At 48.0% G+C, this 23,346-nt stretch overlaps 10 protein-coding genes across 11 annotated transcripts; 6 read left to right on the top strand and 4 right to left on the bottom strand.

Annotated features, from left to right (window-relative positions):
- The first annotated feature begins 146 nt into the window (after window positions 1–146).
- On the top strand, window positions 147–3,386 carry LOC9649895 (nucleobase-ascorbate transporter 12). Its single transcript, XM_002985417.2, has 10 exons — window positions 147–1,083; window positions 1,157–1,254; window positions 1,316–1,486; window positions 1,542–1,642; window positions 1,703–1,838; window positions 1,901–1,951; window positions 2,002–2,277; window positions 2,332–2,566; window positions 2,664–2,947; window positions 2,997–3,386. The coding sequence occupies exons 1-10, from the start codon at window positions 519–521 to the stop codon at window positions 3,213–3,215; spliced, it is 2,136 nt and encodes a 711-aa protein (XP_002985463.1). The 5' UTR covers window positions 147–518; the 3' UTR covers window positions 3,216–3,386.
- Window positions 3,285–4,616, bottom strand: LOC9653033 (putative dihydroflavonol 4-reductase). Its single transcript, XM_002985340.2, has 5 exons — window positions 4,311–4,616; window positions 4,122–4,253; window positions 3,916–4,071; window positions 3,549–3,854; window positions 3,285–3,494 (listed from the first exon to the last, which is right to left on the bottom strand). The coding sequence occupies exons 1-5, from the start codon at window positions 4,602–4,604 to the stop codon at window positions 3,354–3,356; spliced, it is 1,029 nt and encodes a 342-aa protein (XP_002985386.1). The 5' UTR covers window positions 4,605–4,616; the 3' UTR covers window positions 3,285–3,353.
- Window positions 4,617–4,698: 82 nt separating this feature from the next.
- On the top strand, window positions 4,699–6,094 carry LOC9653032 (protein ENHANCED DISEASE RESISTANCE 2-like). Its single transcript, XM_002985416.2, has 2 exons — window positions 4,699–4,779; window positions 4,852–6,094. Exon 2 carries the CDS (start codon window positions 4,900–4,902, stop codon window positions 5,869–5,871), a length of 972 nt encoding a protein of 323 aa, XP_002985462.2. The 5' UTR covers window positions 4,699–4,779; window positions 4,852–4,899; the 3' UTR covers window positions 5,872–6,094.
- A 377-nt stretch (window positions 6,095–6,471) lies between these two features.
- LOC9653031 (high mobility group B protein 3) lies at window positions 6,472–7,806 on the top strand. The gene is made up of 8 exons (XM_002985415.2): window positions 6,472–6,647; window positions 6,766–6,874; window positions 6,951–7,067; window positions 7,125–7,182; window positions 7,250–7,294; window positions 7,365–7,445; window positions 7,505–7,558; window positions 7,627–7,806. The coding sequence occupies exons 2-8, from the start codon at window positions 6,789–6,791 to the stop codon at window positions 7,654–7,656; spliced, it is 471 nt and encodes a 156-aa protein (XP_002985461.2). The 5' UTR covers window positions 6,472–6,647; window positions 6,766–6,788; the 3' UTR covers window positions 7,657–7,806.
- A 42-nt stretch (window positions 7,807–7,848) lies between these two features.
- LOC112340588 (tetratricopeptide repeat protein 4 homolog) lies at window positions 7,849–9,286 on the top strand. Its single transcript, XM_024659287.1, has 8 exons — window positions 7,849–7,959; window positions 8,026–8,238; window positions 8,297–8,476; window positions 8,527–8,727; window positions 8,782–8,856; window positions 8,906–8,999; window positions 9,045–9,134; window positions 9,191–9,286. The coding sequence occupies exons 1-8, from the start codon at window positions 7,855–7,857 to the stop codon at window positions 9,259–9,261; spliced, it is 1,029 nt and encodes a 342-aa protein (XP_024515055.1). The 5' UTR covers window positions 7,849–7,854; the 3' UTR covers window positions 9,262–9,286.
- LOC9653030 lies at window positions 9,272–10,459 on the top strand. The gene is made up of 7 exons (XM_002985414.2): window positions 9,272–9,354; window positions 9,433–9,464; window positions 9,506–9,603; window positions 9,647–9,729; window positions 9,780–9,857; window positions 9,905–9,997; window positions 10,048–10,459. The coding sequence occupies exons 1-7, from the start codon at window positions 9,313–9,315 to the stop codon at window positions 10,156–10,158; spliced, it is 537 nt and encodes a 178-aa protein (XP_002985460.2). The 5' UTR covers window positions 9,272–9,312; the 3' UTR covers window positions 10,159–10,459.
- Window positions 10,222–11,836, top strand: LOC9649894 (probable 2-oxoglutarate-dependent dioxygenase ANS). The gene is made up of 6 exons (XM_024659286.1): window positions 10,222–10,314; window positions 10,373–10,694; window positions 10,745–10,986; window positions 11,037–11,361; window positions 11,405–11,669; window positions 11,731–11,836. The coding sequence occupies exons 2-5, from the start codon at window positions 10,470–10,472 to the stop codon at window positions 11,663–11,665; spliced, it is 1,053 nt and encodes a 350-aa protein (XP_024515054.1). The 5' UTR covers window positions 10,222–10,314; window positions 10,373–10,469; the 3' UTR covers window positions 11,666–11,669; window positions 11,731–11,836.
- Window positions 11,754–12,178, bottom strand: LOC112340589. Its single transcript, XM_024659289.1, has 2 exons — window positions 12,035–12,178; window positions 11,754–11,984 (listed from the first exon to the last, which is right to left on the bottom strand). Exons 1-2 carry the CDS (start codon window positions 12,145–12,147, stop codon window positions 11,795–11,797), a joined length of 303 nt encoding a protein of 100 aa, XP_024515057.1. The 5' UTR covers window positions 12,148–12,178; the 3' UTR covers window positions 11,754–11,794.
- Window positions 12,179–17,418: 5,240 nt separating this feature from the next.
- LOC9649892 (epoxide hydrolase A) lies at window positions 17,419–18,832 on the bottom strand. Its single transcript, XM_002985338.2, has 5 exons — window positions 18,669–18,832; window positions 18,400–18,614; window positions 18,099–18,281; window positions 17,786–18,027; window positions 17,419–17,723 (listed from the first exon to the last, which is right to left on the bottom strand). Exons 1-5 carry the CDS (start codon window positions 18,748–18,750, stop codon window positions 17,477–17,479), a joined length of 969 nt encoding a protein of 322 aa, XP_002985384.1. The 5' UTR covers window positions 18,751–18,832; the 3' UTR covers window positions 17,419–17,476.
- Window positions 18,833–18,859: 27 nt separating this feature from the next.
- On the bottom strand, window positions 18,860–22,227 carry LOC9649891 (tRNAse Z TRZ4, mitochondrial). Of its 2 annotated transcripts, XM_024659350.1 has the most exons (13): window positions 22,134–22,227; window positions 22,004–22,081; window positions 21,901–21,945; window positions 21,795–21,849; window positions 21,681–21,718; window positions 21,436–21,628; window positions 21,221–21,375; window positions 20,911–21,164; window positions 20,721–20,850; window positions 20,632–20,667; window positions 20,241–20,578; window positions 19,608–20,175; window positions 18,860–19,560 (listed from the first exon to the last, which is right to left on the bottom strand). In XM_024659350.1, exons 1-13 carry the CDS (start codon window positions 22,218–22,220, stop codon window positions 19,294–19,296), a joined length of 2,244 nt encoding a protein of 747 aa, XP_024515118.1. In that variant the 5' UTR covers window positions 22,221–22,227; the 3' UTR covers window positions 18,860–19,293. The 2 variants fall into 2 exon arrangements, with proteins under 2 accessions (XP_024515118.1, XP_024515119.1); XM_024659351.1 differs by lacking the exon at window positions 22,134–22,227 and having other exon boundaries at window positions 21,681–21,731.
- Window positions 22,228–23,346: the final 1,119 nt, after the last annotated feature.

Genomic DNA, 23,346 nt, shown 5'->3' with positions numbered 1-23,346 from the left:
CGGACGGTCAGGACCGGCTCAAATAGTATATTCTCTGAGGAATATCGGACGGCCAGGATTGCTTGTGGCTATGGAGAACTTCGCTGTCGGCACAACGGACCGAGATAAGTTACCGCCCAGGTAATAACCAGCCAGTCAAAAGCCCAGTACAGTTAACGTGAAAAAAGGCCTTGCTTCGCTTCTACACTATACACCTTTAGTAGCTTCTTCTCATCTCATTCTTGTGTTCTTGGAGGGCGAGGTTTTGGCTATGGACGCCGCCGCGCGCCCAAAGAATGTGGCTTCTTTCCGGATCGAGGAGCCGGATCCCTGACTGGAGGCGCCCGATCGATGGCGACGCGGCCGCTGTCGTGTGGATTCTGGCAGGAGCTATCGAGCTCGGCGATGGGGAAGCGGCGGATCTGGTATGGCATTTGCGTTTCCAGGCGTGAATCCGGCCTCTAGAGCGCTGGTTTGATCGGTTCTTGGTGGTAGAAGCGCGGTGTCGGGGCATCGCAGCGAGCTAGAATCAAGATATTATGCCTCTTCCTCCTCCAGCGGGGCTTGGGACGTCTTCGCCGCCATCGAGAGCTCAAGATCATCATGATCCAGAGTCCCCTTCCCTAGGTAGAAGACCCGGACCCTGGCCGCCGAGGATGGACGCCGGTGGCAATCAGAATCCCAGGACAATGGGATCATGGGCCCGAAGAACAGGATTCCGGAGCAACATGTCCGGCGAGAGCGCGGCCAGCACCATCAGCGACACGGATGTGAGCAATGCTGATGCTACATTGCATCTCAAGGCCCCCAATTCGGCAGATCTTAGTGGCGGTGCTGCTCCCAGGACGCCGGTGGAGAATGGGAGCTCTGCCAAGGATCCAGGCGCTACACCGACGAAAGTTTACACCCCTCCCGTGAGCTCAAAGAGAGGGACCGGAGGGATTGACTCGGAGAATGTGAGCGGCGTCCAGCAAAGCAGTGGCCAGCTTCGTGGACACTATAGAGACTCGGAGGTTGACATGGGTTCTCAGCAAGACATGGACGATGTCCTCATGGCGAAACAATCTCATATGAAGTATGAGATCAGAGAGACTCCGGGACTAGGTGAGTTTCCTTTCGGATTCATTTCTTTTTTTCTTTGCTGATCATGTACTCCGCTACTAACTTGTACTTGCAGTTCCGTTAATTTTGTATGGATTGCAACACTACTTCTCCATTGTTGGATCGCTTGTACTTACGCCTTTAATCTTTGTGCCAGCCATGGGCGGAAGCAACGTAAGCTCGTGAGATGGTTTTCTTCTTGCTGTATTAATGCGTGTGATCTTTTGTTGTCTAGGAAGATGTCGCCAAAGTTGTCTCTACTATGCTTCTGGTCACTGGGATCACAACTTTGTTGCACTCGTTTTTCGGTTCGAGGTTGCCTCTGGTGCAAGGCGCATCATTCGCATATCTGGCTCCAATTCTGACTATCATTCATTCTCCGGAGTTTTCTAGCGTACGCCAGAATGTAAGTAAAATCAACTTTCTCTTCGAGACTCTGTGACGTTGTCTTTGTTTTACAGAGATTCAAACATATAATGAGGGAATTGCAAGGAGCTGTCATTATTTCTTCGGTGTTCCAAATGGTCGTGGGCTATACTGGCCTTATGTCTATCATCCTCAGGTATATCTAGCGTCTCAGCCAGCCATGTCGTTAAGTTGAGTCTGACCGAATGTTTTGCAGGGTGATCAATCCGGTGGTTGTTGCACCAACTGTTGCTGCGATAGGCTTGGCATTTTTCAGCTATGCTTTTCCCGTGGTTGGAACCTGTGTCGAGATTGGTCTTCCACAGCTACTGATCGTACTTTTCTTTGCTCTGGTGAGTCCAAATCTCGGCTTGCTGGACATTGCTGCTAACGGCCGTGCGCTCTGTGTATGCAGTACCTGCGAAAAATATCTGTCTTCGGTCACCGAATTTTTCAAGTTTATGCGGTACGTCTGGACAATGAAACTTGCAACTGAACTTCATCTTGGCTCCACAGGTGCCCCTGGGACTTGGTATCATCTGGGCGTATGCTTTCTTACTAACCGAGACGGGAGCATACAACTACAAAGGATGCAATATGAAACTACCACCGTCAGCGGCATGTCAACGACATGTTTTCACTATGAAACACTGCAGGACAGATGTTTCCACGGCTTTGAAAGACGCAGCCTGGTTTCGCTTTCCGTATCCACTGCAATGGGGCACACCACGCTTCAGCTTTAAAACGGGGCTTGTGATGATGGCCGCGTCGATAATCGCAACCGTGGATTCGGTCAGTGCTCTTTGGTGGTGCTGATATATTTGTTTTGACATTGTTGGATTCCAGGTAGGAACTTATCATGCGACTTCGTTGCTGGTTGCTTCCCGGGCTCCATCTCCAGGGGTGGTCAGCAGAAGCATTGGTTTGGAGGGGATAACCAGTGCTTTGGCTGGGATATTTGGAACTGGAGCCGGGGCAACGACATTAACCGAAAATGTGCATACGATAGCTGTCACGAAGATGGGAAGCCGGCGAGCTGTCGAATTTGGAGCTTGCGTCTTGATCATCCTCGCTTTAGTTGGTGAGTTCTTCCTGGCATTCCTTCTTTTCAGGCCTGTGAATTTGGCTGTGTTGCTGATATCCTGGATTTTTCTATTCGCCCCTTGTGATATTTGCAGGCAAAGTAGGAGCATTCATTGCCTCAATTCCGACTGTTATTGTGGCCGGGCTCCTGGCTTTCATGTGGACCCTCTTGACAGCTCTCGGCTTGTCTAACTTACGATACAGCGAGACTGGAAGCTCCCGGAACGTACTTATCGTGGGCCTCTCCCTGTTCACTGCCTTGTCAGTGCCCGCCTACTTCCAGCAGTATGGCAACGCAGGGGTAAATGCAGTGACTGAGCCTTACTTTCAACCTTATGCGGTCGCTCAGCACGGCCCCGTCAAGACGAAGAACCACGGGGTAAAGCAAACTCGAGAGATCTTCTCTAAGTTCTTACCCATCCTTTCAGGCGAATTTCGTGCTCAACTCGGTGCTCTCGATGCATATGGTGATTGCGTTCCTGGTGGCGTTCGTGTTGGACAACACCGTTCCGGGCAGCCGACAAGAGAGAGGTGTTTACATTTGGTGCCGTCCTCGGAGTGCTCGCAACGAACCGGCGGTTGTCAAGGATTACGGGCTCCCGGTTGGAAGGAAGCTGTTCTCCAAGGTGAAATGGGTGGGCTTGTGATCCACCCACGCACAACAGGATTGGTTTTGGCGGGAGCGATATCGTCGTGAAGTAAGTACGCAGCTTAGATCGACGCAAATTTTCTTGTTTCGATATGTCCATGGTTTTGTTTCCGTTAATGGCTTTGTCTCCAGATTTTCAGTACGTAATGAGCTGCCTGTCTTTGAGAAAGACGAGCATTTCCGCCAGTCCATCTTCCAGAGATCTTGGTTTGTAGCCCAGGAGTCTCTCGGCTTTGGCACTCGAGTAGGCCCATTGCTGCTTTATCACCGAGACTGCCTGGAAGATCAAAGCTTAGATCAAGAGGTGGAAAGGATGATTTGGAAGACTTACCGGATGCGTCACAACAGGCTCTACGCCAGCGATCCGAGCAAAGACGGTCGAGACGTAGCCATAGACGTAGACTAACCAGAGTGGTATGTGGAACCACGGCCTTCTGGTGCCTGTCAAGCTCGCGGAGATGTTAAACACGTCCTCGAGCGATTTGTTTGGGCCGCCAAGGATGAACCTCTCGCCGGGAGCACCTCTCTCGAGCGCTGCGATGTGCCCGGCAGCAACGTCCTCGACGTGACAAAACGAGAACTTGTCATGCCCGAATCCGATGTAGCCGGGTAGACGCCAGTTGAACCGTTCTATGAGCTGCGAAATGGAGAAAGTCTTGGCATCTTCACGAGTGTGAATCGTTTTGCGAAGAACTTACAATGTCCGCGATGATGTTGCCTCGAGTGATTCGTCCGGATCCATATATCACTCCCGGGTAGAGAAGAACTATAGGCACCTCGGAATTCCGTGCGACTATATCGGCTTCCAGCTTGGATCTCTCATACTCTGTGCAAAAGTTCTTCCCGGAATGGACCTGGAGCGAGAAGAAATGAAAAAATTGTGGTGAGATAAGGGAAGACAAACCTGCTGTTCATCGGCAACTTCACCATATTTCGATGGTCCGAGAGCAAAGAACGAGGACGTGTAGACGAGCTTTGTGATCGATGCGGTAGCCTTGACAGCTTCGATCACATTCTTGAGGCCTCCCACATTGACCTGAAGGAAATTTCGAAATTTCGATCACCAGCGACAATCCCGCGCCCTAAGCCATACCTGGAAGAAGCGCGCGGGATCCGGTGCCCAGCTCTTGACGTATGCCGCGACATGGATTACGGCCTGGCAGCCATCGCAGGCACGGACGAGCGATTCGAGATCCAAGACATCGCCAGCGACGAATTCCACCCCGCCGGAGAGCAGCTCCGGATCGAAATCCGCGGCGACGCTGCCGATCCTCCTCACCAGCGCGCGTATTTCGTAGCGACCGGACCGCAGCAACGCGCGGATGAGAGCTCCGCCAAGGAAGCCGCTCCCTCCGGTCACAAGAACCCTAGCCTTCTTCTCTTCCATCTATTTGCTCGATCTTCCATGGACTCTTTTGTTTCAAATGTGCTGACGTCACTGGGATCTGTTATGACGTGTCAATGACGTGGCGGCACATTGGGATCCCGGCCAGAGCCAAGGGCTCCTTAACAAGCGACTAGGGTTCTTCTTCCGGGGCGCCAATGGGAATGCACGTCAAGAGGTGCGTTGTTTGATTCACCTCGGCGCCCAGCGATTCCAATCCATCACTCTTCTTTCCTTGATCTTGCTCTAGGATGTAGCGCGGCGGCTGGAAATCTGGGAATTTCGCCTCGCCCTCGCCATGACCGGGGTTACGCAAGAATCCCGCGGCGAGGAGGAGCGCCGCCGCGGCGAGATTAGGGATTGGAAGGCGGGTGTGAGGAGCGGCGGATCGCTGCGCGAGATCGTAGATCTCGACACTGGCACGAATGGCTGGGCGGCGCCTCCCGGCAGCGCATTCCAGGTTCGTGGCCACAATTACTTCGCCAAGAGGGTCAAGGCCGCGGCGGGCGAGTGCGTGATGAAGCCACTGGGCGTGGATTGGCTTCGATCGCACGGGAAGCTGGATCACGTCCTCGCCCGCCCGGACAACAGGGTCAGGCGAGCTCTAGATCTAGCGCAGGCACAGAGGGAGGGTCTCAAGTCCTTCGTCTTCGCCGTCAACTTGCAAGTTCCAGGGAAGGAGAACTACAGCGCCGTGTTCTACTACGCCACCGACGATCCAATCGCGCCGGGGTCGCTTCTCTACAGATTCATCCACGAAGATGATGGGTTCCGGAACAGTAGATTCAAGCTCATCAACAGGATCGTTCGTGGTCCGTGGATCGTCAAGGCCACTGTGGGGAATCACGCGGCTTGCTTGCTCGGGAAAGCGCTCACTTGTCACTACATCCGGGGCCCGAACTATCTGGAGATCGACGTTGATATTGGATCGTCCACAGTCGCGACTTACATCCTCCACTTGGCTCTAGGCTACGTTAGCTCCGTGGTTGTAGATATGGGATTCTTGGTAGAGTCGCAGGCCGAGGAGGAGCTCCCGGAGAGATTGCTAGGGACTGTGCGAATCGCCCAGATCGAGATGGAGTCGGCTGTTTTTGTGGATCACGAGCAGGATCATCACCAGCAGCAGGGTCTAAGTTGCTCCAACTCGAATCATCCCGGGACGAATGCGAGCGCTGCGAATTCATGGCAGCGACGGCTTGGGTTTTCGTTCCGGGGTCACCACTCCACGAAGAACGGCAAGGTGGCGGAGCGCGATCACTGTAAAGCGTGAGAGAAAGTGGGAGAGATTTTTTTTCTTCCTCCATTCGATCGATGGATATGGATTAGACGAGCTCGAGCAGCGAAGAACTATATAAAAAGATAGAACCAGTCTATCTCTATCACGACGATGATGAAAACAATTTGGCTAAAGTAGAAAGATTAGCCGGATATGCCATGGGAATCTTTTCCTCGAAGAGAAGAGAGAGAAATAAAATCAAATTTTTGTAACGCGAGATGGCGCGCATTTCTTCCCGCCACTTTTGTTGTCCTCTCGATTTCACATCCAAATAAAGCTCCGGCCAGCCGGTCGCGTCCACCGGCTACTCTTAAACCTCCGGGTAAAGCCCATTTTGAAAGCACACCGATGGTGACCGGCTACAGCCGGTGGCGCTTACATAAATCTGAAGGGCTAGGAAACACTTCAAGGTGTCCATGCGCTGGGGGATCAACGGCCGGTTTTTATAGCGAGAGTGAAGGCAAAAAATCTCCCTGCCAGGCCCACGGATCGGACCGTTGCTTGGGGCCATCCAGCGGCCCAGGCGTTGCCAGCATTGCGCTGCCCGTCGCCGGCGACGGGCAGGCTCGTCACTCGTGCCCGTCATACACGGGCCTCCTTCGCTGCCAAACCCTCATCTCTCTTCTTTGTTCTTAGCGTCTCCCTCGCTCTCTCCTCTTGCAGCGTGGCTATGGCGGCGTTTGAGCAGCTTGGATTTGTGCTGTGATCGTCTTCGTCTTTGTGTCTTCCACGCAGCAGCTCATCGTTTTTTCGCTCGGTTTCGCTTTGAGGTGGGTTTCTTCCTCCCGTTTTTGCTGGAGCTTTTTTCTCCTCCAAGATCGAGAGAAATGTCCTCAAATCGTCGCGGTTTTGATGGAGCTGGATCGTTTTTTTCTCGGTTGCTTGTAGATCGCGGCTGTCGAGCTTTCAAGATGAAAGAGGCCAGTACCAGGGGACGAGGGCGGCCTTTGGGCTCGACAAAGAAGAAGGACGGCAAGGACGCGAAGCCTGAGAAAGAGTAGGCGATTTTTTTCCTTGTTCTTCTTCTCCAGGGGTGTGATCACTGATGCTCTCTTTTTTTCTTTCCTTGCCAGGAAGAAGCTCGCGGTGAAGGACGGGAAGGCCACCAAGAAGCAAAAGAAGAAGGAAAAGAAGGCGAGCAAGGACCCCAATCTCCCAAAGCGTCCCCCCACGGCATTCTTCGTCTTCCTGTAAGTTTTTTCGCTCTTCCACGCTTTGGATTCGATTCAAGTTCTCTTTTTTCACAGGGAAAGCTTTCGGCAACAGTACAAGGAAGATCATCCGGATGTCAAAGGCGTCGCAGCGGTAGGCCTCTTTTCTCTTCCTTGAGTGTTTCGAAAAACTTCTCTTGACGTTCACTCTTCCCTCGCAGGTTGGAAAGGCCGCTGGTGATAAGTGGAGTAAGATGAGCGAAAGTGTGAGTATTCTCTGTTCTCCATTTTTTTTTTTCTTCGCAGTGATCTGATCTCCACTGTTTGATCTTCCAGGAGAAGGCCGTGTACGTCAACAAGGCCGCCCAGCTCCGGGCCGATTACGCCGAGTCCATGGCCGCTTACAAGAAGAAACAAGTAAGATTTTTGACGAATCTTTGCAGTTTTCTCGACTTCGGTCGTCTCGTCCTTGTCAGGATGACGAGGAGCAAGAAGATTCGAAGGAAAACGAGGAAGAAGGCAGTGCTGAGGTAGAACTTCTATGATTTTGCGCGTGATCTTGTGCGATTTTGTGATCTAACACATCGTTTTTTTCCAGAATGAAGAGGAGGACGAGGATGATGACTAGAAGAAGAGAATGGGTTTGATATGTGTACATCAGATTTTAGCTGTAGGAGCTCTTTAGGGGAAAAGAGGGAGAGCGTAGGAATCACAAATTGTCAATGGTTCTTTCTTTCTTCCTTCACTAACTTCCATCAAAGACAAATTCTTGGCTCAATGGTTTTCGTGTTTTAGGGTTTAGGGGTTGGAAATATTTTGCCCGGCTATGGCGCTCTTGTTCCATGGCCGCGGCGAGGCGCTGAGCGAGGAGGAGAGGAACGATCTGGCCGCGATCGATGCGCTTCGCGAGACCGCCGTATTGGAGCTCAGGGTAGGATGCATTGTCTTCTTTGTTCGAGTTTGCGAGGATTTGAGATTTTAGTTCGATCTTCCATAGGAGCAGGGAAATGCGTGTGTGAAGAAAGGGAAATCCGGGTACAAGGATGCTGTGGACTGCTACACACGCGCGATCGAGCAGAGGATTGATGATCCATTGCAAAACTCGGTGCTCTTTGCGAACAGGGCGCATGTGAATTTGCTGCTGGGGAATTATAGGCGCGCATTGAACGATGCCGAGCAAGCGATTGAGCTCAATCCTACGAATGTGAAGGTACTCTGGTACAGTGATTGATGATGGTTGGTGGTTTCACTTATCTCTTGCTTGGCAGGCCTACTTTCGTGGCTCCAAGGCCGCGCTGGAGCTTGATTTGCTCGAACGAGCTTCCCAGCTTTGTACAAAAGCTTTGGACGTGGAACCTCACAACCTGGAGCTTAGAAACTTGAAGGATCAGGCAGAAACTAGATTGAAAAGGTCGAACGAACGTAAGATTCATGTCAAGGAGGCAGAGGTGAGAAAGCTCTCATTGTGTTTTGATTTCTCACTTGTTTGGTTGTCCAGGAATTTGTCACTTGTTTAGAGCAAAGGCACGTCAAGCTGGGGAGTCACTTGTACAAAGAGCTCTGTGGTGCCAAGAAGCCTTGGCTAGACACTAGCAATGTTCTACACTGGCCTGTTTTGCTGCTATATGGGGAAGTCATGTCGAGCGACTTGATTGAGGACTTTATGGAGTTCGACAAGTTCAAACCTCACTTGCAAAGAGTATTCTTTTAACTATCACATCCTCGCTCTTACAGCTTTTTCTCGTGAAATTAGATGTTTGGAGATGCTTCTCTTCCTTGGGATGAGAAGCACGAGTACACAAGGGATCGTATTGAACTATATTACCAGGTCTGCTTTGTTTGTTTTCTTAAAGCTGTTGTTACATTTGGACAATCAGGCAAACGCTGTTGCACCGTTATCAAGAAAAGCAGCTTTGAGATCAATGCTAGATCACACAGATGATTTTGACCAGGATGAAACAAAAGAAACAGGTAAAGCTGGGTTGCTGACAAAACTAAATGTGCAAGTCTTTCTAGATCTGCGTAAATATTGGGTGAAAGTTGACGAGAACTGCACGCTGCAAACAGTACTTGCAAAACCAGATTGCACGGTACCCGGAATTCCAGGTGATATCTATCAAAGAAATTCCTATAACAAGGGATCTGACGGTATTCTTTCACAGTTTTTTATGTTGTAGCACTAGGATCTCGTTTCAGAGAATTGTTTCTATCTGGGGCATGGTCTCCACCCTGATAATACTTTCTCTTGTTCGCTTTGAGTTGAGGTTTGAGGTTTGGGGCTCAAATGGCGACACAGGATTCCCCTTCTATCTCGTACGGTGAGAAGGTAAGATCGATTCTAGTTCAGGTCCAGTTTCAGAGACCGTGTTTTCCTCTCTTCTCTTTCAAGCATTGTCTGAAACAGGTTCTTGAGGAAAAGGAGCTGGAGCTAAGAAAGTAAGAGGGCTTATTATTCTCTTTTCTGAAAGTCTCTACAGGTATATACAAGACAATTACTTAAAGATCCACAATTTTGAGAAAGAGCTGGCTGAGCTTTCGTTGCAAATAAAACTTACTGTTGGCCCGAGAAAAGCGGGTGAGTTCTTGTCTTTTAGTCTTTGAGTAATCTTCTTATGCAGCCCTTGAACACCTACGGAATAAAATCGAAATGTCGGGAGCGAAAATTCGAAAGGCTAAATTGAAAGAAGAGAATGCGAAGAAGGTGAAGTCACGATATTTATTACATAGGACTTGCTTCTCAAAGGTGTACAGCAATGGGAAGCGGCACAAACTGCATTGCAGGCTGAAGAAGAGGAAAAGCAAAAGCTTTGTGACGATCTCAACCGTTTGGTTGGTTACATCTTGTCAAGGTTTTTGTTAATGGTGTGTTTGAGCAGGTCGAGCAAACTTCTGTCGCAGGATTTTCGCGGTTGGAAGAACTAAAGCAGAAGCTTCAGGCGCTAAATCCTGAATTGGTAGCAGCTGAAGAGGTGCTTTTTAGCTTTATGGTCCCGTGCTTCTAACATGGACTCATTCACAGGCGTATGACAACGAAGCTCACGGCAAGCATCCAAAAAATGTCGGACCCGCGCCTGGAAGTGTGCAACTGAAGGACGATTTTTATGGTTTCGACGTCGTGAGCATCGATTGACGAAACTCGGTTTACTATTTCTATACAGCTTAATGCCGAATCTACTTCGTACACTGAATGACGATCGTGGCATCGATGAAAAGTCGTATATGGGATGGGACCGTGTACGTGGCCTATCTGATGCTGAGCCACAACATTTGCTTCAGAGCCCCACAGGTAAATATGATACCATTTAAAAGAATCCATTGTGATGTTTATGATGGTTCTTCACAAGGAAATCGTGAGCCTAGTCTTCTAGTCTACAGTTGCGGTCGCATGCTTCTTAAACAAGTGCGGAGTGCTGAAAGCTTCCCTTACAGAAGTTCTTGTAAATGGCTCTGGTTGTGCAGTCGCAGCCTCCAATTTCCGTGCAGGCTTTGGTACAGAATGGGCTCGAAGAAGTGCCTTCACGCTTTCTTCAGCGCTCGCTTGATTCCCGTGTGTCAGCTCCTTTTGAAGAGAGCTTGCCGATCATCGATCACGGGAAGTTACTACGGAATGATCCTTCAGAATTGGCGAAGCTAGGAGCAGCTTGTGCAGAGTGGGGATTTTTCCAGGTACTCCTTAGTACTTTTTTATCGCCTTTGTCTTGACATGAAACTTTCAGGTTGTAAATCATGATATCCCAATTTCCTTGCTCGAAAGAGTCCGAAAAGCTGCTCGACAGTTTTTCCATTTGTCTCACGAGGAGAAGCTGGAGTTTGCGATAAAGCCAGGGAGCTGTGAAGGCTACGGGAGGCATTTCCTTGCGTCGGATGTGCTCGACTGGGTTGATCTTCTCTATCACCAATTGCTCCCCATCTCCACTCGGAACTTGTCTTCCTGGCCGACCAAGCCCGAGTCTTACAGGTACTCTCTGTTCTAATTTTATTATCGGCCCCTTTACATGTGGTGCTTAGGACCGTGCTACACGAGTACTCCAACGAGGTGCATGGACTTGCAAAATGCCTCCTTGGAAAGATTTCAGAGACGCTTGGCCTTGAGTCCGACTTCCTGGAGAAAAAGTTTGGAGAGTGCATCTACCAGACTATTCGGGTAAACCATTACCCTCCGTGTCCACAGCCTGACCGCGTCATGGGACTGAGTCCTCATTCTGATCCCGGAGGTATCACTATACTGCTCCAAGACGACGTCGAAGGCCTTCAGGTCAGGAAAAATGGCAAATGGGTCCAAGTCCAGGCTGATCCGGAGGCTTTTGTGGTGAACCTTGCAGATCAGATTGAGGTACTAGAATTTTCCTCGATTTCTTACCTCTTTTTCTTCGCAGATAATAACCAATGGCCTCTACAAGAGCGTCGAGCACCGAGCCGTGGTGAAGACCGAGAGCAAAGAACGCATATCGTTGGCAATGTTTCACAGCCCGCTGCCCGATACACTCGTATCTCCTGCGGCCAACTTTGTGAATCCTAGGCAGCCATCGAGGTACACCTCCATGACATTCGGGCAGTACAGGTCGAGCTTCCTCAACAAGGAACTCAGGGGCAAGAACCACGTCAAGAGCATGCTCGTGGAGAAAGAACAGGACTGACCAGGTAGAAAAACTCCCGCCACTGGTCATTCACAACTGACTGTGCTGTGTGCTCTTGTGGATAGGCCTTGAGCGATAGAACACGAGCTTTGTTCTTGAGCAGCTGGCTATGTTAATTCAGTGAGATTTTCACTTCGGAGCTTGGGAAGCTGAGCAGGCAGTGCATGGAAAGTAGCCTCGACCCATACATTCTCTACACTTTTCTCCCGTGGCGCCTTGATCGAAGATTGCGAGCTGGGGTCTTAGCTCCCCCCGGCCTTTGCATTTCCCGCAAGCCTTCTTCTTCAATCCACCGCAGTCTTCACAGAGCCCGAGAGATCTGAGCTTGCATTTTACAAACAAGACTTTGAGAAGAGAAAGGATTGATACCTTCGCTGTGAGCGGGCAATGTAATTGTCCACTCTCGGGGCCGCAAGAGCAGCGGCGAGGAGAAGGCCGCCCACAGCAAATCCCGCTGCTTCGCTAGGAGTTATCGCTTGCATCGTCAAGAACCAAGTCACGAAGATAAGGAATGGCGAGACTTTGATGAAAACTAAACTATTTATTAGAAGTGTTTCTACAGCTTAAGCTCCGATTTTACAGATAGTAAGCTTAAAGCGTAAAAGGCTTCTGTCATTTTGATGTGCTTATCATTGATGTTATACCCTCTACTTGCCTGAAACAGAAAATCAAATGTATTAATACAAGAAAATTGAAACTTAAAGTTTTGTTTTACCTCGAGATTTTTTCCAACTTTTTTTAATAACCAAATACATTTATCAGTTACAAGAGTTGAATAAGTCATTTTGTTGTAAAGCATATATCTATAAATTTGATTAAGAGCACCTGCTGTTTCCGTTCTTACTTCAAATAAATAAGAGAGACTTGTATTTTCATCTGTAAAAATATATTAGCACTTATAAATTTCAAGAGAAAACAAATGCTTACCATGGGCAATATTTTTAAATATTTTACCCTCGGCTATTGAATATCCAGGAATAAAATGTGTGAAATTAGATCTAGCCATTATCCTTTGGGTGAATAAACCAAAATCAGGTTTTAAATAAAAAGTATATCCCATACTTTGCTCAGATATAATCGTCCATCCCAAGTTAAGATTAATATTTGATGTCCTTAGAAAATATTCTTGAGCACCAATTGAGCTTAATCCAAAATAAGGATGAAGAAAACATCTTATGCTTTCTTCATCCACAAGTGGTAGTATATAAGTTTGAATATTTGGAACCTATAGTAAATAATTAGTCAATTGAGAAAAATAAAAAAATAATTACCTCAAAATCACTAAGAACTCGTTTGCTTTGTTTAAGAAGATCATCAACTAGATTATCACAACCATCCCAATCATTTACAAATTGAAGCTCTTCATAAGGATTAATGTGATTAGCTTCAAGCGTTTCAATCTGAGTGAGAGTTAAATTTGGATTCCTAAGATGAAAACCCAATAACTAGAAAAGCATTGTTAAAAAAAAAATACTTACCTTGTGGAGCTGTTTGGGGTTTTGAAGCATTGCTTAGGAATAGAAATATTAATTAATGCCTCGTGAAATGGAGTTAATGCTTGTTGGGTCACTTGAGTATTATCACTTGTGGATCCAATGCTTAAACTTTGCCTTTTCCTGCTCCTTGTTTCCATGATGCAATGAGAGATCTCAACTGCACAAATATTCAGTCAGCTTCTAGCAAGAAAATAAGCATGGGAGAAACCTCTCAGAGATTTTAGGCACAAAGCGATCTAAGCAGGAACAAAATAACCAAACACGCAAGGAAGATACAGAGCAAGATGCTAGAAAGGTTGAAATCGACCAACCAATCACACACCGCGAGAGAGAGAGAGAGAGAGTTAGTTTTCACACACCGCGCGCGCGCGCAAGAGAGAGCAGTGCTTAGCGCCAATTTCCAGCAGAGTATAACCAAGTCTACGGCCTGTTTAATCTAGAAAAGAAAAGAAGAAAGTCAATGCGTTTGAAAAAACAACAAATGTCTTCGCCATATTCAGAGTACCTGGTATCGTTGATCAATACTGTATGTTGCTCTCGCCTGCCGCCCGCCGTGATAAAGCAAAAGATCCAGACAGCCTGCTTGATCACAAATAAAAGTGGGAAACCGATTTCCAGCTGTTCCGTGAACCTATAAATCCAGAACAAAGTCAGTTACACAATGTCTTCGACATTGGCAAACGACCTGCTGAGCGAGCGCCCAGAAGCGACTGGCAGTCGGAAGAAAGAAGATGCGAGAGACGCTCAGACCAGAAGCTTGCTCAAAACAGAGAGCTGATCTAAGGTGACGATTGGTGTGTGCTACTAAGCTCGTCTAACAGGAAGACTCTGCCCTCCACGACAATGCTATGACTAGAAAACAAAGAGAAGCTGAAAAGTCACAAACGCATAAAGCAAGTTGCTAAGCAGGAAAGTCGTCTACTGTGCTGGTGACCACATGGACTTATATACTAGCCGGTCAAAAACGTTTTTGACCATTCTTAATATCATTTTTCTGCCTGGGAATCTTTCTACCCTAAGGTGGTACTAAGCTAGGGAGTACTTGGTGAAGAGAGTGACTGAGTGAGGTGACAAACTCCACATGTCTTTCTAGCTGGGAATCTTTCTACCTTGCTGGAGCTAAGGTAGTACTAAGGTAGGGAGTACCTGGTGGAGAGAGTGACTAAGTGAGGTGACCATTCGCTCTACACTTAACATTTTTTGACCATGTAATGTCATTTTTCTAACTGGCAATCTTTCTACCTTGCTGGACCTAAGGTAGTACTAAGCTAGGGAGTACCTGGTGGAGAGAGTGACTAAGTGAGGTGACCATTCGCTCTACACTTAACATTTTTTGACCATGTAATGTCATTTTTCTAACTGGCAATCTTTCTACCTTGCTGGACCTAAGGTAGTACTAAGCTAGGGAGTACCTGGTGGAGAGAGTGACTAAGTGAGGTGACCATTCGCTCTACACTTAACATTTTTTGACCATGTAATGTCATTTTTCTAACTGGCAATCTTTCTACCTTGCTGGACCTAAGGTAGTACTATGCTAGGGAGTACTTGGTGGAGAGAGTGACCGAGTGAGGTGACCGTTGTCCAAAAAACCCCGTTACAAATTCCTGTTACACCTTAAAAGGGTTTGATTAGAATAAAAGGCAAGCTTTTCTACGTGTCATGTTGTCATTTGGGAACAAATATTTTATTTAAGAATATCCATACTATACGAGCAGAAATGCGTGTTTCAGGGTGCCGTAGAAAGTTCAGGGCGATGCCTGTGTGATTTTTTCTATGGCCCGTCATTATAAAAGATACTCATAAGATACTACGGTCAGAATCGTGTGAATAAACGAGAATATTTGTACGTTGTATTGAGCCGCTAAACAATGTCTGAGCTGGTCTAAATAATATTTATCTTTTCGAATATTCATTCATATATTCTTTATTTTGGTTTTATTAAAAGCTCATGTTTAGTATATTCTCTCTGCCCTAAGAAAATTGAGCGCCATGGAAGACGTTGCGCTGCCTACCATGCTGGAACTCCCATCGCCAAAGGTAAGAGGAAGCTTTCTAAGCTACCCATCTCTAAGCGCGGAGCCCCTAAAGCTGGGACCTGCGCAACCTGCCCAAGAGCCATTCGCTTTTCTTCCCCAGCACTGGCAAGACATGGTCTTTGTGCAGCCCACAGCGATCAATCCCGTCCAGGCCGACTTGGAAGAATCATGGAGTGTTTCCATGGACGTCTTCGTGGAGTGGTCGGACAACCTCCCGCTGGCGTGGAAGGAGTATGTCCAGGCCCCGCTGCCCGAGCTCCCCGAGCAAGTGATCCGCACCTACGCCAACGTTTCTCCGCCACCGCTCGCCGAGCTCTGCCCGCTCGACTTTCAGATGCACTGCTGGTGGTCATTTCACGGAGAGATGGAAGAATGGACCCGGCGGCAGCCGGATGATCGAGTCGCTCCGGATCCATCGCCTGCCGGGAACTTCCGCACCGTGCTGCTCGGACTGCTCCTTATGTCGGGCCAGATCCGGGGGACTTGCTGCGTCGCGTTCTGCTGCTACCCGGATGCCACCGACACGGTGAAGTCGGCGATCTGTCCAGAAAAACGCGAGGTTTCGCTCGTCGGTGTGATGGCTATGGATCTTGACGAGAAAAACAGCAGCCTGGAGATCCAAGTTGCGAGGCTCTACTCTTATATGCTGCTCACGGGCTGTTACTTTGGGATCGTCTCGTCTTACGCCAAGACGTTCGTGTGTAAGAGGCTGCCTGGCGTGAAAGGACGCGTGTGGATCTCGCCCCCGGTTCTCTACAACAGTGGCAACGCTCTCAAGGCCTGCGCTTTCGCTGCATGGCTGGGACAGAGCTTCGACGGTGAGATCGCTGCTGATGCTAGAGATCTCGGAGCTCCACCGTTTGTAAGCATCGGCCCTCGGCCGTTTGATCGCCTGCCAATCCTTGCGAGGCTCCGGAAGCTGTCCAAGGAGCGAAAGGTGGCAAACGTGGATGAGCTCGTCGCCAAGCTTGCATGGTGGGACGATCTGGCGGAGCTAGGCCAGGCCAGCCTCTTCTCGCACAACAGGGACAGGGGCCGGATCTTACTTAAGGCAGAGTTCCGTGGCAAGCCCGTGCTTGTCCGGCTGAGGGACTTGACGAGCAGCCTTCGCATGGACACCGATTCTTATCTGAGAAAGTTTGTCCGGGAGGTGGACGTGTACATGCGGCTGCGCGACTTGCAGGGAGACGCGATCCCCGTCATGCTCGGCTATGGCTTCGTCCGTGGCGCCACCCTTTGCTTCGTGACTTTCACGGACGTGTCGACGAGTGGGGATTTAAGCTCGCGGCGCATGGACATGAAGCGCGACGTGATCCAGTCGCATCTCCGCAGGATCCATGCTCGAGGTGTCCACTTTGGGGGGGAGCCGAGGTGGATACCCAGCGAGAGTGGATACACTTTGATAAGCATGTCCCATGGTATACCTGGTGTGGCTGATGGCCGAGATTTTGAACTCCTCGATTTAGTGTGTTCTTCGAAACATCTTTAAACTTGCATCAAGTGGTGATGCCAAGAGCTGTCGAAGCAACCTATCGAATAATTTTAAGGAACGAAATATGTTACAATCTCATGACGAGGCTTTCGCTCCTCTTTTTTGAAATACAACAAAGACCACTTTGAGCACCATGTTCTGAGAAACTAATAAAACGCAAATTTTGAACCTATAAGCTGAGAAGATTAAAGAAACACTTCTACAATTGATTTGTGGACAAAGAAAAGTGGTGGTGAAAATAAGTTGTTTCATGAACGACAAGATCTAGGGGTATGCAAGCTTGGCCATGACGAGGCTGCTTTAGAGATGCAAACAGTGGACCTTCTCTAAATAGTGTCACATTTGTTTATTACTCTGTTCTATGCAAAACCCGGATGAGTGACCAAGGGATCTAATTTTAGAAAATATTTTGATGTCTTGGATGAGCCTGGACAGTGCACCACTTAGCGCAGGTCAATGTTAATCAATAAAAAGTCCACAGAAGTCCAGTAAAAATTTCATGAAAGTCTAGATTGTGTTTGACTGCTGTTGACTTTGAGCTGAAATTGAGCTTAATTTTGAGCTAAGAAATGGTTTTTCTCAGTCGCATCTCAGCAGGACCCATGCTCAAGGTGTCCACCTTTAGTGGTTACGTGGATAGAAGCATGTCCCAGGTGGATGGCCAAGACTTTGAGCTTGTCCATCCGGTATTTTGTCATTTAGTTTGTTCCTCGAATGTGAGGATGAGAGTTTTGGAGTTCTAAAATAACATATATTCATGGAAACTTAATGCACAAAAAAGCTTCGGTTATATGATTTCTCCAAAGAAGCTGACGAGAATGCTATTCACCTCTCCAGCGCTCTCTTGCTGCATGAAGTGGCCAGACGACAACACAATCGTCTCCTTGAGATTGGGAACGTCGGCCTTCAATCTACCTTTGTCGACGTAATCCCGGATCCCAGGCGTGCAGTAAACCAGGTCACGGTCCCCGGTCACGAACAAGGCTGGCACGCTGATCTTCACCATTGTCCAAGGAGCTTTGAGCTCCCATGATCTAGGAGAAAATGGAGAACATTGTCACAAGATGGAGAGGATACAAATCGATCCACAACTTACAAGTTTGCTGCTCGATAGTAATTGAGGCCAGTGGTAAATCCCGTGCGAGAAAACTCTTGGGCATAATAGTCAAGTTCTTCCTCGCTAATCCATGGAGGCAGCTCAGTGGGTTCCTCGAGTATGTCCATGACTTCCTTGTCTTTAGGAGCAACCAAGACCTCCCCTTTGCTATTCAAGAGCATTTTCTTCACCACTGTCTTGGCGTCAAAGCGAGCAAAATCAGCCTCTGGCCTTCCTGGTTCCTGAGAATACAATCTCATAAACAATGTATCACACAACACACTTGACTGATAAAAAGGTGGTTTTGCTCTACCTGGAAGCGTGAAAAATAGTATCCTTCTCCCAGTACGCGCTTGAGAGATTGGCTGAAACTGTGTTTGGGATTCCTGGGCGAGTATGGAACGCTCAGAGCAACCAGTGCCTTGACTCGATCCGGTCGAAACAGGCACACGTCCCAGGCAATGATCGCCCCCCAGTCATGTCCAGCGACAAAGACCTTCACAACACATGAAATCAAGTCTTAGATCACACACCCAAATCAAGTCAAGCATCTTTGGAAAAGAACAAGCAAACTTCCAAGGTCGAGGAGTGAAAGAATGAGGAAAATGGCCGACCTTTTCCTCGCCCAAGGCGTCGAGCAGTCCCACAAGATCACCCACAATATGGAGGCTCGTATACTTCTCCATGCCGTGGGGTGCGTCAGTCTGGCCAAAGCCTCGAAGGTCAGGAGCCACAACACGGTAACCAGCAGCGGCCAGAGCCGGCATTTGGTGCCGCCACGAATACCACAGCTCCGGGAAGCCGTGCAGCAGCAGCACAACAGGATTTCCTGCGAGTTTTCCTCAAATCAGTGCCAAACCAAAGGAAAAAACCCACGAAGAACCTGGCGATCCCGCCTCGGCGATGTGCATCTTGATTCCATTCGTCTCCACGAAGCGGTGGGAGATCTCACCATCAGTAGCCATGGCTGGGCCTTCCTCAATGAAGACGACACTGCACAAAAAAAGTATGAAGATATTTTTTGAAGAGAATCTACACCACCACCAAACCAACAGAGAAGATAAAGTGATCGCGTCCAAAAGAGAAATCCATTGATTATTTCAATCCAGAATAAAATAGAATGAGAAACATACACCAACAAAAGCATGGTCCGAGCTCTTGTTCATTCTATTCACGAGAGATGAGAATGCGTTACTCGTCTCTGCTGCTCAGCCTGTTCGTGTGAATTGCCTCTCCTAGCAGCAGCCTGTTCGTGTGAATTGCCTCTCCTCCAAGGAATGAAACAATACCTTGAACGATATAGAGATAGCTTGGGTACCAACTTATCCTTGAAAACCAAGTTGCTTTCAACGTCGAGTAGATCCATACAGCTCCTTAAAACCTGACAAACCTGGAGAAATCAGCCTTGAAAGTCTTGGGTCCCCCGCTTGTGCTAGTAACATTTGTGGCGGTGGCTTCCATCTTCCCTTCTCGCTCCTCCCTGGAGGATGGATTCACGTATAGTACATTCATTCTTCCTTAAACATGAGCTTCATCACCGGGACCAACTTTGGGAGCAGCGGCAAATCCACCAAGTTGACGCTCATCATGTCGAACGCAATGCAAGTTCTGTCGTTGTAGCTCGCGTCGAAAACTGGGATCTGAGGATAGCGCTGGCTGAAGTGCGTGAGAATCGTCCTGTAAGCTCCAGCAGCTGCCCCGGCCTGGACTGCTTCACAAGTCAGGCTGTGGTTTTTCTCGAGAGCTTCCGCGAGCAAGCCGTCATCGAACGTAGCCTGGAACAAATTCTTGAGAAAAGAAAGAGCTTTGGTAACGAGCTTACCTCGTGGACAAAGATCGTAGCGCCCTTTGCAGCTTCCACAAATGCGTCACAGGGCCTTGTATCACCCGAGAAAGCGAACTTCCAGCCACTTTGAGCCGACTCTAGAACGATTCCGAAGGAGTGAGCGCAGTGTATCACGGGAACGCTTAGCAGTGACGTTAAGCCGAGCTCCTGCAGCACTTGATCCAGTTTCTTCCGGCCAGTTTCGTCAAGTCCTGTTGCTAAATCATACCCCGTCTCGCCAGTGTCAATGTGCTTTCTCTTCCCTCCGCATAGCAGACTTAAGGTGTCGCGGAACTTTGAGTTGTATGAGCCGGCGGCGATGGTTGTTTGACTGCAATCTAGAAAATCCATTGCCAGAGTTTCTAGTCTCTCGTAAGCCGTCAAGTAGCGCCTGAGGAACATTGGTCCTATCACCAGGATTGGCTGAACTCTTCCCTGAGCTTGTAAAAGGGCCTTGCGAGCCGTGAGTATGCGTGTAAGTCCGCTCTGATGATCAGCATGGATGTGAGAAATCCAAATGCACTTCAGATTGGCTAGGACCGAATCGGCGCCTTGGATCCCATATCTATGAACATTAAGTTTTAGGGAAAGAAAAGTACGTAGTAGAACAATAAAACTATAGAAAAGTACCTTCTCTTCAGCTGTCCATACGTGCCTTCTCCACAATCCAAGAGCATTCCTCCACGCTCAAAAAGATGAAGGTATATGGCACTGACGTTTCGATGCTTGGACGGGTGCATAGATCCCGTCCCCAAGAAAACTATCTCCAAGTCATCTGCCTTGGAGCTTATACATGCTGGAGCCGTCGTCGTCAAAGCGTTCTCATCGTATAATAGCTTCACGTCCTGTTTGATAGATAGCAGCTCTGGAATTTCATTGAGAAACTCTGTTTGGATGGCTTCGAGATTGAAATCTTCTACGGCAGGGGATTTCTCCAAGCCCAGAAGAGGCAAAGGTAGAAGCTGGAACTGATGAGCACACAACCATCATAAAACAAAAGGTTGGCAAGTTGTTTACTTGCCTTGAGAAGGTTGTGAGCAGCCACAACGCGTGAATTCTACAATAACAACACGTGAGTTCAGTGCTGATAGAAACAGGGGAATGGTTTACCTCTGAAAACTTTGTGTCGCTTTTATCCACTCCAAGATTGAACGGAAAAACCCGCGGACAAACCATATTCAGTTTTGCCAACAGCAAAGCACTTGACTTGAAAATCGGGCATCTCGTTTTGCTCCTGCAACTATGCATATGAACAAAAACAAAGATTAAAAGAGGAGCACTGACATGAAAGATCGCTTACCAGCCAGGACCTGCAAGTACATGCTGCGCAGCTGCAAACTTTGTCATCCAGCAGCTGTATCCAGCATCTTCGACCACAGGTAAAGGACTAAGATGCACGACACATACCACTTCTGCTTTGGTTCTTGGAGAAGAATACAATGCTTCCAATGATGCTGCAGAAGTTAAAGCCGGTATATGAGAGACTGTTGGACAGTCTACAACGACGAAGACTGGTCCAGAAGTAGACGGTTCCATCACGTCGTCTGGATGAATCTGAGACAAAAAAAAATCTGATAAGCCAGCGAAAGGAATGAACAAAGCTAGCTTACAGTCCGTGCACCATCATCTGTTTCCACAGTCATACCCCTTTGAAGCAGTCCATATTTTTGCCCTGGCTGCAATCCCAAACTCACTGCTTTTGCTGGATCAAATCTACCTTTCACTTCAGGGAGCTCACAAACGTAGACTACGGAAGGCTCTTTTTCTACACAGGATTATATAGAGCTGTTACGAACTAAAATGCAAACCACTAGGAGAATAGTACCTTCGCAGTTCTTGCCACTGCAAGGTTGAAGAAGAGTGCCGGATATTTTAACAGCATCGTCATCGATAATCGTTCCTCCTTGAGGCATCGTATCAGACCCAAAGATGTGCGCATGTAGAATTGAAGAGTTCGGGATAAACGTAGACATGGCATTCAGTAAGAACTGAAGCTTAGAGGGACCCCATATATTTACCTGAAAAAAACCGGTGTTTTTACTTCAGTCTCCAAGGACTGAAAATCGTTACCGTCGCCTCGAGATCTCTAGCGAGCGTCAGTAAGGCCCCTGCAGCAGCATACTGCTAAGAAAATCAATCGAATCTAGACCCAAAGAAAGGAAAGAAAGAAAGAAAAACGATTACCAGGAAGACCACCGCAAGTCTCAGAGCAAACCCGAGTGAAAAGAATATGGTCAATCTAAACAACAAGAATCAAAAGCCAGTCCCTTGAGAATTTCTATAAGTTTGCCTTTGAAAGTTTAATCTTGTGCTCCACACAAAAACGTTGCATTCCCTGCAATAAAAAATACCTTTCAAATCCTTTCTATGTCACAAAAGCGGCACGTAAGTACCTCTCCAGCATTGAAGATGAAGCGCTTGTTATCAAAAAAGAGCAAAACACTGGGCATTTCCATTCCAGTCCCTAAAATCTGCCAAAACAAACAGGAATCACCGATCGATCGATAAGAGAAACAGATATACCTGAATGTAGCTGGTGCCGAGCTTGGAAGATCTCTGCGCAGGCCGCAGCGACACCGCCCTGGGCAAGCGCATCGCCTCCACCGCCATAGCCAACCTAAATAAACCCTAGTTTTGAAAGTGGAATATTCTCGCACTGTGGCGCGGTTACGTTACATTAACAAAACACTTTATGATTTTTGCAAAGAAGCTGACGAGAATGCTGTTCACCTCTTCAGCGCTCTCTTGCTGCATGATGAAGTGGCCAGACGACAACAAAATCGTCTCCTTGAGACTGGGAATGTCGGCGTTCAATCCACGTAATCGCGAATCCCAGGCATGAAGTAAACAAGGTCACGGTCCCCAGTCATGAACAAGGCTGGCACGCTGATCTTCACCAAGAAGCTTTGAGTTGCCATTATCTAGGAGAACAAATCGATCCACAACTTACAAGTCTACTGCTCTATAGTAGGTGCAAGAAAACTCTTGGGCATAATAGTCAAGCACTTCCTCGCTAATCCATGCAGGCAGCTCGAGTATGTCCATGAATTCCTTGTTTTTAGGAGCAACCATGAGTTCCCCTTTGCTATTCAAGAGCATTTTCATTTCCTTTTCTTGGTGTCAAAGCGCAAAATATCGTCTCAGACGCCTCCCGGTTCTCAGGAGGAGGACATTCTCATCGCCATCGATGAGAATGCTCCTGCATTTGAGCCTCGTGGGAAGCAGATCTGCTACAGGGCTTTTCTGGAGCTGGTCTTTGAGAAGACAGAGAAAGGAAGCTTCAAGAAGCGGCAGTCACATTCTCTCAAGTGGCTCGCAGGGATAGCTAGCAGGAGTGATGACGAGGATCAGAGGAAATCAAGATTGAAGGGGTCGATGGCAAGAAGAGGAGATTGCAAATGACGAAAGAGATTGCCTCGTTTATTTACAAAGCTAAATCCAGGTATGAACTTCTTTTTTCTTCTTTTATTCTTCTATTTTTCCTCTCTCTTCTCTTTTTGTTTCTTCTTTAATATCTCTTTCCTCATTATTATCAAGTTTAAAGATTAAACTAAAAGCTTTTGTAATATATTTATTGACAGCAACGACGACATCAGCAATTACGCTGCTCATACAGCTTCTGCCAAAGAAATGGCGTTCGCTACTCGGGAAGAGCTGAAAACGATGACTGATGACGAGAAGAGTAGCACGGAAGTGATCTTTGCAACAATAGTTGGCGCTGATATCGACACTGTCA

This window comes from Selaginella moellendorffii, unplaced genomic scaffold (genome assembly GCF_000143415.4).
Source record: "Selaginella moellendorffii unplaced genomic scaffold, v1.0 SELMOscaffold_67, whole genome shotgun sequence".
Lineage (NCBI taxonomy): Eukaryota > Viridiplantae > Streptophyta > Lycopodiopsida > Selaginellales > Selaginellaceae > Selaginella > Selaginella moellendorffii.
The sequence above is the reverse complement of the archived record's forward strand: the minus strand, read 5'-3'. Positions and strand labels throughout refer to the sequence as shown.

Excerpts from the sequence above, each read along its gene's own strand:
- LOC9649892 (XM_002985338.2), bottom strand. The coding sequence starts at position 18,750 with ATGGCTACTGATGGTGAGATCTCCCACCGCTTCGTGGAGACGAATGGA. Across the intron at positions 18,615-18,668 it reads CGCCGAGGCGGGATCGCCAG|GAAATCCTGTTGTGCTGCTG; the intron begins GTTCTTCGTGGG and ends GAAAACTCGCAG. Across the intron at positions 18,028-18,098 it reads ACTATTTTTCACGCTTCCAG|GAACCAGGAAGGCCAGAGGC; the intron begins GTAGAGCAAAAC and ends TTGTATTCTCAG.
- LOC9653031 (XM_002985415.2), top strand. The coding sequence starts at position 6,789 with ATGAAAGAGGCCAGTACCAGGGGACGAGGGCGGCCTTTGGGCTCGACA. Across the intron at positions 6,875-6,950 it reads GACGCGAAGCCTGAGAAAGA|GAAGAAGCTCGCGGTGAAGG; the intron begins GTAGGCGATTTT and ends TTTCCTTGCCAG. Across the intron at positions 7,068-7,124 it reads ACGGCATTCTTCGTCTTCCT|GGAAAGCTTTCGGCAACAGT; the intron begins GTAAGTTTTTTC and ends CTTTTTTCACAG.
- LOC9649894 (XM_024659286.1), top strand. The coding sequence starts at position 10,470 with ATGGCTCTGGTTGTGCAGTCGCAGCCTCCAATTTCCGTGCAGGCTTTG. Across the intron at positions 10,695-10,744 it reads CAGAGTGGGGATTTTTCCAG|GTTGTAAATCATGATATCCC; the intron begins GTACTCCTTAGT and ends TGAAACTTTCAG. Across the intron at positions 11,362-11,404 it reads ACCTTGCAGATCAGATTGAG|ATAATAACCAATGGCCTCTA; the intron begins GTACTAGAATTT and ends TTTTCTTCGCAG.
- LOC112340589 (XM_024659289.1), bottom strand. The coding sequence starts at position 12,147 with ATGCAAGCGATAACTCCTAGCGAAGCAGCGGGATTTGCTGTGGGCGGC. Across the intron at positions 11,985-12,034 it reads ATTGCCCGCTCACAGCGAAG|ATCTCTCGGGCTCTGTGAAG; the intron begins GTATCAATCCTT and ends ATGCAAGCTCAG.
- LOC9649895 (XM_002985417.2), top strand. The coding sequence starts at position 519 with ATGCCTCTTCCTCCTCCAGCGGGGCTTGGGACGTCTTCGCCGCCATCG. Across the intron at positions 1,084-1,156 it reads CAGAGAGACTCCGGGACTAG|TTCCGTTAATTTTGTATGGA; the intron begins GTGAGTTTCCTT and ends TTGTACTTGCAG. Across the intron at positions 2,278-2,331 it reads TAATCGCAACCGTGGATTCG|GTAGGAACTTATCATGCGAC; the intron begins GTCAGTGCTCTT and ends GTTGGATTCCAG.
- LOC9649891 (XM_024659350.1), bottom strand. The coding sequence starts at position 22,220 with ATGGCGGTGGAGGCGATGCGCTTGCCCAGGGCGGTGTCGCTGCGGCCT. Across the intron at positions 21,719-21,794 it reads GACTTGCGGTGGTCTTCCTG|GGGCCTTACTGACGCTCGCT; the intron begins GTAATCGTTTTT and ends ATGCTGCTGCAG. Across the intron at positions 20,579-20,631 it reads CTGCTCACAACCTTCTCAAG|TTCCAGCTTCTACCTTTGCC; the intron begins GCAAGTAAACAA and ends TGTGCTCATCAG.
- LOC9653030 (XM_002985414.2), top strand. The coding sequence starts at position 9,313 with ATGGCGACACAGGATTCCCCTTCTATCTCGTACGGTGAGAAG. Across the intron at positions 9,604-9,646 it reads TGTTGGCCCGAGAAAAGCGG|CCCTTGAACACCTACGGAAT; the intron begins GTGAGTTCTTGT and ends CTTCTTATGCAG. Across the intron at positions 9,730-9,779 it reads AAGAAGAGAATGCGAAGAAG|CAATGGGAAGCGGCACAAAC; the intron begins GTGAAGTCACGA and ends AAAGGTGTACAG.
- LOC112340588 (XM_024659287.1), top strand. The coding sequence starts at position 7,855 with ATGGCGCTCTTGTTCCATGGCCGCGGCGAGGCGCTGAGCGAGGAGGAG. Across the intron at positions 8,239-8,296 it reads TCAATCCTACGAATGTGAAG|GCCTACTTTCGTGGCTCCAA; the intron begins GTACTCTGGTAC and ends CTTGCTTGGCAG. Across the intron at positions 8,477-8,526 it reads TTCATGTCAAGGAGGCAGAG|GAATTTGTCACTTGTTTAGA; the intron begins GTGAGAAAGCTC and ends TTGGTTGTCCAG.
- LOC9653032 (XM_002985416.2), top strand. The coding sequence starts at position 4,900 with ATGACCGGGGTTACGCAAGAATCCCGCGGCGAGGAGGAGCGCCGCCGC.
- LOC9653033 (XM_002985340.2), bottom strand. The coding sequence starts at position 4,604 with ATGGAAGAGAAGAAGGCTAGGGTTCTTGTGACCGGAGGGAGCGGCTTC. Across the intron at positions 3,855-3,915 it reads GCAACATCATCGCGGACATT|CTCATAGAACGGTTCAACTG; the intron begins GTAAGTTCTTCG and ends TCCATTTCGCAG. Across the intron at positions 3,495-3,548 it reads AGCCTGTTGTGACGCATCCG|GCAGTCTCGGTGATAAAGCA; the intron begins GTAAGTCTTCCA and ends TTGATCTTCCAG.